At 35.1% G+C, this 9,560-nt stretch overlaps 1 protein-coding gene across 1 annotated transcript in view; it reads left to right on the top strand.

Moving 5' to 3' along the window:
* Nucleotides 1–1,365: 1,365 nt before the first annotated feature.
* Nucleotides 1,366–9,560, top strand: part of TRA2A (transformer 2 alpha homolog) — an 87,529-nt gene continuing 79,334 nt past the window's right edge. Inside the window, exon 1 of the mRNA XM_053714147.1 lies at nucleotides 1,366–1,571. Coding sequence (XP_053570122.1) covers nucleotides 1,551–1,571 — 21 coding nt within the window. The 5' untranslated portion in view covers nucleotides 1,366–1,550. The remainder of the gene's footprint in view (nucleotides 1,572–9,560) is intronic.

The raw sequence follows: 9,560 nt of genomic DNA, 5'->3' as shown, positions 1-9,560 counted from the left end.
CGCCTCCCCTCCTAGCGCTCCTGGCAGAGAAACTTCCCAAGGGCGCTCCAAACCCCAAACTCGGCACTGGACGCGGTTTCCTCCTCAAAAATGAGAATTATGTGACCTATGCCAGGGTTGGCATCAATTTCTGTGCCAAAAAAAACATTGGGCCAGGCTAAAAACAATTGCATGGCATGGAGGGGGATCTACCCTGTATATATTCATAGTGAAATCAGTGGCCCATGTTATTATACCTTTGAAAATATCTGTTACTTATTCAAAATAGTAATATTTGTATTGGTGCCAATGTATGCCCTTTTTCCAGTTTGTATTTTCCAATTGTTGTATAAAGGGATTCCACCTCTGTGTAACTACATTATATGAATCATATTATTATGTAAATAAAACTTTTTTTTTTATTTTAATGTCAATTTAAAGCAGTCTGACAAAAAAAATGAAAGAAACCAACTTCCATGAATAAGAAACAGAATTTCACGAATAAGAAACAGATTGAATAAGAAACCAACTTCCTTGTCGTTTTACTTATGACATTTTTGAGAGGGGCCTGGAACCTATCTCCCTCACTTCCCATTGACTTACATTATAAACTGGGTTTCAATTTACAACGGTTTTGATTCAAAACCATTCCTTCTAGAGCCTAACCCCGGCGTAAACTGAGGGCTACCTGTACTGTAATTTGGGTCATTTCAATTGTGTCGTTATAAACATAATAACATTTCAGATAGAAAGTGTTACAAATACCAACAGCTGCTGAACAAAGCCGCCTAAGAACACGTGACAACGGCCAGCTACCACTCTCACGCTGCTTTGCCTGGGATTTGTTAGACACTTACATGCAGATGCTATCACAATGACAGTTGTGGGTCAATCAAAATTCTTTGAGAAAAAAAACTATCAAATAGTTTAGCTACAAAATTTGCCATATACATTAATTGTGATTTTCTGTAGAAAACCATTAGATGAGTGTTTCTAAAGGATTGTGATCGAACTCAAAGTATATATGGTTTGCAAGTGATTTAGATATCAACCTTCTCTGTCGGCCAATGGTTAAAACGCATTTCGTTGCTCTTGTTATTTTCTGTAGTTTCATGTTGTGATACAGCCAGGTAATCCTGTACATTTCACAAAAGTTGGATAAAATGCGTTTCGTATTAAACGGTAAATGTACAGAGGAATCTACACCCCCCATTGCCTGCCTGATTAAACTTGAGTAGAAGCCATTACAGCACCAACTCCCGCAACGTATTATTTTTATGAATGGAAACAAACCTGTCTCCTATACAACACAACACTATTGTGACGTCATCGCCTCGCCGCCACTGTATAGACACGCTCCTCCCCTATCTGGTTTTACCCTTATGAACCGCGGGAAGAAGGAGCGGTCGCCATTTTGCGAGTTGTCGGTGGATTGGTATTAGATCTGGAAAGAAAATACGCGACGAGAATCTACGTTGAAGAGGGGGGTGCACGCAGATCATTGGAGAGGCAGAACGCCCATATAGTGTTTATTGTTTTGTCCGACTTAAACCTCTGGTAAAGTCGCAGCCATGAGCGATGTTGAGGGCAGAGTAAGTATCTGTAGGCCGACCTCTAATCATTTATAATATAACTAAGTTCGAGTAACAATGGTCGCGTCAGTTACTTTTTTTTCCCCTTCAAATTGAACCTGGTTTTAAATCAATGCTCACCGTTGGTATAGACCAAAGTAATTATAGCGTTATAGTCTGTGTAGCGCAAGATGGCTCCGCTTTGTTCGATTCAAGCAGGAAAGCTGGGGGTGCTTTGTACTGACCAAGTTATATGTGCGTCCGCTTATCGTAAATTGTGCGACACTTGTAATTTTTATTTTTTCATTTCCTTAGACAAGTTATTTTTACCAAGCATGATGAACGGTGGCAGACGTTTTTAGTCACTCAAGATGTTTTTCCCTTGTTCTAAGTTCAATTATGGTAGCCTTTGGGTTAATAGTAACGTAGGTGCCCGTTTTTATATAATAAAAATATAATATAAAATGTTATCATTTCGTTTATAAATTGGGAGAAATTAAACTGGTATGTTTTGACACATTAGCAAAACCAATGGGCACACATAGTGCTAGTGGCTAAGTTTAAAAGCACTTTAGAGGCCCCTATATAACCCAATTAACAATTTCAAGGATTTGTTGTCATTTACAAAGTATCTTTTGTGACATCAGCTCATAATTATCCTTTTAAATTCCTAGTAACACTAACTTATACAGTGAGAGCAGTGCAAGACAACAAATGTTGTCTTCTAACTTGATATTTCCTCTAAGTAATGAAAACGGTCTCTACCAGTTTCAAATCTTTTGTAGTTCTGATATATTAAAAGGGATACCATATTGCTGTAAAAACACATACCACAGGCATGTTTGTTTATACAAATTGTCCTTTGTTACACCATGCCTAATGCAGGTTTGCATTACAAGTGTATAATAATAATGTGATGCAATCTATCAGATATTTAGTGATAAGTGGTGCACTATTTGTAAGTGCCCAAGGAATTACATCTAGTACACTCTGCACTACTTGGCAGCTGCTCCTGCATTGGTCTGCAGTTGTGCATGTGTGAATTTGGAGGGCAGTGGAAGGAGTCAGAGGCAGCAGTGCTCTTGATAAAAGAGATGACTCACATAATTTTTCTCAAAGGTCATGTCATTTTAAAGTGATAGCAAATTGGAGAATTGCAGAAGAAATTGTTGAACAAAATGTTTGTTTTTTTGTATAGTTTATTAATTATTTTTTTTTTAACAAGCCAAACGAAAGCCATACATTAATTTGATGTCCATTTCTTCCCGTACATCTGTCTACACTTCACCAGATTTCTTATGTCGTTTTTGTGCGGCATCCAATCAGATACATTTTTTTAAGTGCTGCACAGCACACAGTATAGTTTCTGCACAAAAACAAAGGGGGAAAAAAGTTGTGACGGTGGATGGAGGTAAGGGAAACAAATGGATGTTTTGATGATTGGTGCATAAAGTTTATCAATGAACCTTATTAAAATCTACTTTTTTTTCAATTAGTGCTACAGTGTGGAAATTTGCTATCACTTTCAGAAGTAGCGCTAGGAGCAGTATTTACTGGTGTGAACTATGGTTACACACCAAATGTGTCTGGCTAGCTCCCAGTAGTGCCGCTCTGAAGCTGACTTTTCAGGAGATATTTAAAGGGACAGTCAACACCAGAATTTTTGTTGTTTAAAAAGATAGATAATCCCTTTATTACCGATTCCCCAGTTTTGCAAAACCAACACTGTTATATTAATACACTTTTTATTTCTGTGACTAACTTGTATCTAAGCATCTTCTGACCGCCCCTAATCACATGACTTTTAGTTATCTATTGACTTGCATTTTAGCCAATTAGTGCAGTGTCTGCCACTAGCCACGAGCGTGATCACAATGCTATCTATATGGCCTACATGAGCTTTCTCTCCCCTGCTGTGAAAAGTAAATAAAATAGAGGCGGCCTTCAAGGGCTTAGAAATTATCATATGCACCTTCCTAGGTTTGCTTTCTACTAGAATACCAAGAGAACAAAGCAAAATTGTTGATAAAAGTAAATTGGAAAGTTGTTTAAAATTACATGCCATATTTGAAAAATGAGTTTTTTGATTTGACTGTCCCTTTAACTGTTTGCATATAACCACATATTTTATAGAATGTTCTAACACCATTTTATTTTTGTATTGCATTGTGGATGTACTTGTGTTACTTATGAGGAGAAACCCCAATGCGGCTTTAGGAGTTATCGCTATCATTATACTGTCATTCAAACATACATTTCCCAGTAAAATATATTTTATGCCATTGCCTAGTTTAAAAAAAAAAATTAAAAAAATTAGTGGTTTTATATTTCCCTGAGATGTTGGGAGCCCATACTTTTAAATGTTTTCAGAGCAGAGGATTTTCAAAACCTTCATTTTTATTCTATCAGTTCTGGGCATGAGCAAATCGAACTGTTATCTATTCACTAGCCTAGAAGTTTTTACATCAGGCTAAGATAGAACTTCCTGCAAAGGCAGCCTCCTCCATGTAGAATTGTGACAGGAAGCACAAAAGTAGTGTGAAAATAAAAGGTATAATTCATTTAAAGGGACAGTAAAGTCCAAAAAATTGAACATGTTTCAAATGGGGCATATGATTTTAAACAACTTTCCAATTTACTTTTATCACCTATTTTGCTTTGTTCTCTTGGTGGCATAAGTTGAAAGCTAAACCTAGGAAGGCTCATATAATTTCTATGCCCTTGAAGGCCGCCTCTTATCACATGCTTTATTTGCTTTTCACAACGGGGGAGCTAGTTCATGTGAGCCATATAGATAACATTGTGATCATGCTTGTGGCAGACACTGTACTAATTGGCTAAAATTAAAGTCAATAGATAATACAATGTAATGTTATCAGGGAGCTGTCAGAAGTTGCTTAGATACAAGGTAATCACAGAGGTAAAAAGTATATTAATATAACAGTTGGTTATGCAAAACCGGTTATCTATCTCTTTAAACAACAAACATTGTGGTGTTGACTGTCCCTTTAAGTAGATAAATACATGTTGCAGTAGAAGCAACTGCTTAGTGCTTTATTACAGCAATTAAACAAACGGTTTCCCTTTTAGCTGACCTGTCAGTGATATGAATGCAATGACCATGTATCAATTGCTTCCAAGTTTCAAATTTGTCATGTAGTGGTTAGTTGCAAATTGCTTTAAAGGGAGATAAAACACCTTTTTTTTTTTTTAATAATTCAGATAGAGCATATCATTTTAAACACTTTTCCAATTTCACTTCCCACTGATTCGCACCAATAGGTTAAGATGATCTGTGACCCACTAGGTATCAACCATGTGATATGCATAGCAGGCAGGCGGAAAGTCGGAAATAAAAAAAAGTTAAAAGAAATTTAGTACTGAAGCAGGGACACACCTACACACTGCTGCCGACACTAACGTGTCACGAAACACCGTTTGGAGAGTACTGCATTTAAAAAAAATAAAAATATTTTTTTTGCTTTATGCACCCGGATAATAATTTATTAAGTAAGGGGGTCCTCAAATACTCTCTACAATAGCAGAACTATGATTCCACAGTAAGGTACGCAATTGCTTTGTTATATGTAGCTTATTTTGTAATGTTTGGGTTACATAATTGTTTTTTTTGTTTTTGCTTCTTCTGGGGACATGGAAAAACTTTAAATTACAAGACCTTTTGATTTTCTATAGGTTAACATCAACCAAAACAAAATCTTTAACTACAATGTTTTTTTCTTCTTCAATTGCTTAAAGGGACAGTCTACCATAGAATTGTTATTTGGTTTTAAAATATAGATAATCCCTTTATTACCCATTCCCCAGTTTTGCACAACCAACAGTTATATTAATATACTTTTTACCTCTGTGATTACCTTGTATCTAGGAACCTTCTTCCAGCCCCCTGATCACATGACTGTGACTGTTTATTATCTATTGTCTTAAATTTAGCATTGTTTTGTGCTAAATCTTAAATAACCCCCTGTGCCTGAACACAGTGTTATCTATGTGGCCCACGTGTACTTTCTGTCTTTGTGTTGAAAAGAGATTTAAAAAGCCTGAGATAAGAGGCAGCCCTCAAAGGTTTAGAAATTGGCATATGATCCTACCTATGTTTAGTTTAACCTAAGAATACCAAGAGAAAAAAGCAAATTTGATGATAAAAGTAAATTGGAAAGTTGATTAAAATTAAGTCCTATCTGAATAATGAAAGTTTAATTTATACTAGATTCTCCCTTTAACTTCACACACCCCTTGCCTTATTTGGAGTAAATTGTTTTGTATTAAGCTTTAAGAAGTCAGCAGGGTGTATTTACAGCTATATTTAGGTAAACCACAATTTTTTTCAGAGCTAAATTACATTAAAAGGGGTAATGCTGCTCGTAATTCACAACTCTGCTGACTGCTGCAGGAAGCAAATGTACCATTTTAAATAGTTACTGCCATGGTACTATAGACTTAGGAAATTAGATCTCAGTAGGGCTCACAAATCCAGCCCATTGTTAATGGGACATAGACCTGCAGTAAGAAAATTATTATACATTAGTGAGTTATGATTGCCTATAATCAGGGCTTGACAAATGTACAATATCTAGGAGCCAACACAAATTTTTAATTAATTTCAGAATCTGACCTTTTCTCAAGGTTGTGTGTGTATATATAGTTTGTGTGATCAATGTAGATATTACACACACACGTACACTTTTACAATCTTCTGTCAGTCTCCTCTCCAGTCCTCCCGCTATCACAACTGACAGACTAACTAGCCGCTTTTTTTAATTGTGCACATGCACATAGGTTTTTTTTTTAGTGATCTGAGAACAGTAGTTCCCAATAATTAACATTAATAGGATGCCCTCACAATCTGGTAGCACATTAAATAAAGCAATGGATGTTTATGCCCATATGTGTGACAAGTAACGTGTCGTTGTAAAGGGTTCCAGGACACATTTATGTGCCAGGCTAATTTTTTAAAGAATCACAGATACCTGGAAAGTCAAGACTTGCCTAAAACTGTTTTATCCACATAAGGGGATTTAAACGCATAGCATCAGAGTGGGATTTCACTTCTGCTTCTGAGCCAGACAAGGGCTAGTTAGCAATAGTTACCCTCTGCCAGGGTTAAACACATTTTCTTATTGCCCCTCTTTCTTGCCTACCATTTGAGACCAATTCTGTATTTCCACTTTGTCAGTTGAGCTTGTCTACCTGCAGTATTGATATGTTTTCCCATAGTGTTAACTAACCTTTTTCATGCCAAAAATATGCCAAAGCTATTCTTATCAAAACTCTGAAATTGCAATAAATACATAATTGGTAGCCTGTGCCTTTAAAAAAAAAACTAAATGTGTATCAGAGTATCCACCATCCTTGTAAGCAGCATTTGTGCCATCTCAGTATTTTCTAAACATCCAAATACAAATAGAAGCACTCACAACACAAGTCAACCCTGTGGGAACAATTACCCCTTAGGGAAAAAATAGTGAGAAAAAATAAAATGTCTCACTCACCACTAATTGCATAATAAAAGGGCAAAAGCACTTTGTTTGAATTTCAAAATAGTAGATTTATTTTCCCTGATAGTCATTTTCCTTAGTAATGCATCATGTGACATCTATCAGCCAATCAAATGTAAATATGTATATCCTGTGAATCTTACACTTGCTCAATAGTAGCTGGTGCCTCAGCGTGCAACTAAAGATTGTGCACATTTAGCTAATGAAAGTGATTTCTAAAGTTTAAAATAGTGTGCTCTATCTGAATCGGTAAATTTTTTTTATTTTTTTTTTGGGTAAAGAAAGAGGTTACGTAACCTGAATGTATGTACATGGCTCACATCACAAGGGTTATACAATGATCCAACACAGTAATACTCCTATGTAGTAGTTTGTACTTTGTATAAATACATGACTTATGCATTTTTAAGTAAAGCATTAAAGATTTAGACCCTGTATCTTAGTCGAAGGTGTGTAAAGTTTGTGTAGTTCTTTTTGCCAGATTATTTCTTTTTGTATAATAAGTCCATAAAATTGATGAACTGTGCTTAGAAGGCAGTCTACATTGGACTTAACAAGGAACACGAGATAAAACAAAGATACAACAAAAATGAAAAATATGCTCCTACGACTGGATGGCTTACAGGATCCAAAAAACATAGCTATATACACTAGTCATTTTATCCTCATTCCAGACCCCATCTTTGACTATTCGGTCTTGTCAGTATATACCAGGGTTATAACGCAATTTATTTATTCTTTAAAATAACCGCCAAATTAAAATGTGTATATACAAAACAATTGAAATTTAATATTTATTCCTAAATTCTTGAGATTAGTTAAATTTATAAACACATTGATATATATAGTAAGCAGAGACTAGCTTATGAATCAATTACACACGTTTATTCAGTTATAATAATCAATACCACAGATCATAAAAATATATCTCTAAAATGAACCTTACTTACAATAAACACCACGCATGAGAATCCCAGCACAGCTTAGTTCACCCCAAATGTGAGAATATGGACTATTTATCTTAACAATGCTTAAACAATATACAAGATACTTGACACAAATTTTACTGGATTTCAATAGATTTAAGATAACCTTCAGACAAGTATAATTAAGCTACTTAGCCCACAAATGTTTCTATATAACTCCAATTAAAAACACAAGAAGTTGTATATATTAATGCAAACAGCCAATTTATATGCCAATATGTCTGATCTGAAATAACCTCTTATTTAGCTACAATAAGGCAAATTCTAAGGTCTGATGAAGGGGAGCATTCCCTGAAACGTCACTAAATAAACTTTGTTTTCTACTATCAAGACCAGAGAGTGCTGTCTTTTGCTTGCTATATTGTACCCCCATTCGTGCACCCTGGCATGTGAAGGACCGTTTGTGAGAGTGCACCTTACTCTTGTGTATATGTGTATATATACATACATCCCTCCGTTTACGCCGGGGTTAGGATCCAGAAGGAATGGTTTTAAATTGAAACCCAGTGTGTAATGTAAGTCAATGGGAAATGAGTTAGGTTCCAGACCCCTCTCAAAATTGTCATAAGTAACACCTAATACATTATTTTTGAAATGAAGACTTTAAATGCTAAACAGCATTATAAACCTAATAAAATAATCACACAACAAAGAATATATAATTAAACTAAGTTAAATGAACAAAAACATTTGCTAAACAGCATTATAAACCTAATAAAATAATCACACAACACAGACTTCACTTGCATTTTTCTGCAAACAGTTCTTTCTATGCATTCCAATCTGGACTGATTTATAGACAGGAAGATCTTGTTCATTTGAAATCTGCTCGATAGCTCAGGTCTGGTTAAACTGATTAATTTCAGCTTGCTTGGCTTTGCTGCAACACAAGCGGACAGCTCCACCTACTGGCTATTTTAATCAATGCACTGCTTCTCAATGCTTTTCAATAGCAGTCACATGACCGGAAAAATATTCTGAAACGGTGTAAATTGAACCGTTTTAAACCGAGGGCCACCTGTATGTCTGTGTGTATATATATATATATATATATATATATATATATATATATATATATATATATATATATATATATATATATATATATATATATATATATATATATATATATATATATATATATATATATATATATATGTATATATATATATATATGTATGTGTATATATATTCTCAATTGCTAATTTATGATACTAAAATACAAAATTCTTTGTAAACATTAATATTTAAAGGACCTGTCAACACAGTAGATTTGCATGATCAGCAAATGCAAGATAACAAGACAATGCAATCACACTTAGTCTGAACTTCAAATGAGTAGTAGGGTTTTTTTTTTTTTCGGACTCAAGTTGTTTTTTTCCACTCCCCCTGTACTATGTGACAGTCATCAGCCAATCACAAATGCATACACGTACCATGTGACAGCCATTCACAAATGCATACACTTATTCTTGCACATGCTCAGTAGGAGCTGGTGACTTAAAGTT

The sequence above is a fragment of the Bombina bombina genome, chromosome 5 (assembly GCF_027579735.1).
Source record: "Bombina bombina isolate aBomBom1 chromosome 5, aBomBom1.pri, whole genome shotgun sequence".
Classification (NCBI taxonomy): Eukaryota; Metazoa; Chordata; class Amphibia; order Anura; family Bombinatoridae; genus Bombina; species Bombina bombina.
Note: the sequence above shows the minus strand (reverse complement) of the source record. Positions and strands in the feature narration are given on the sequence as shown.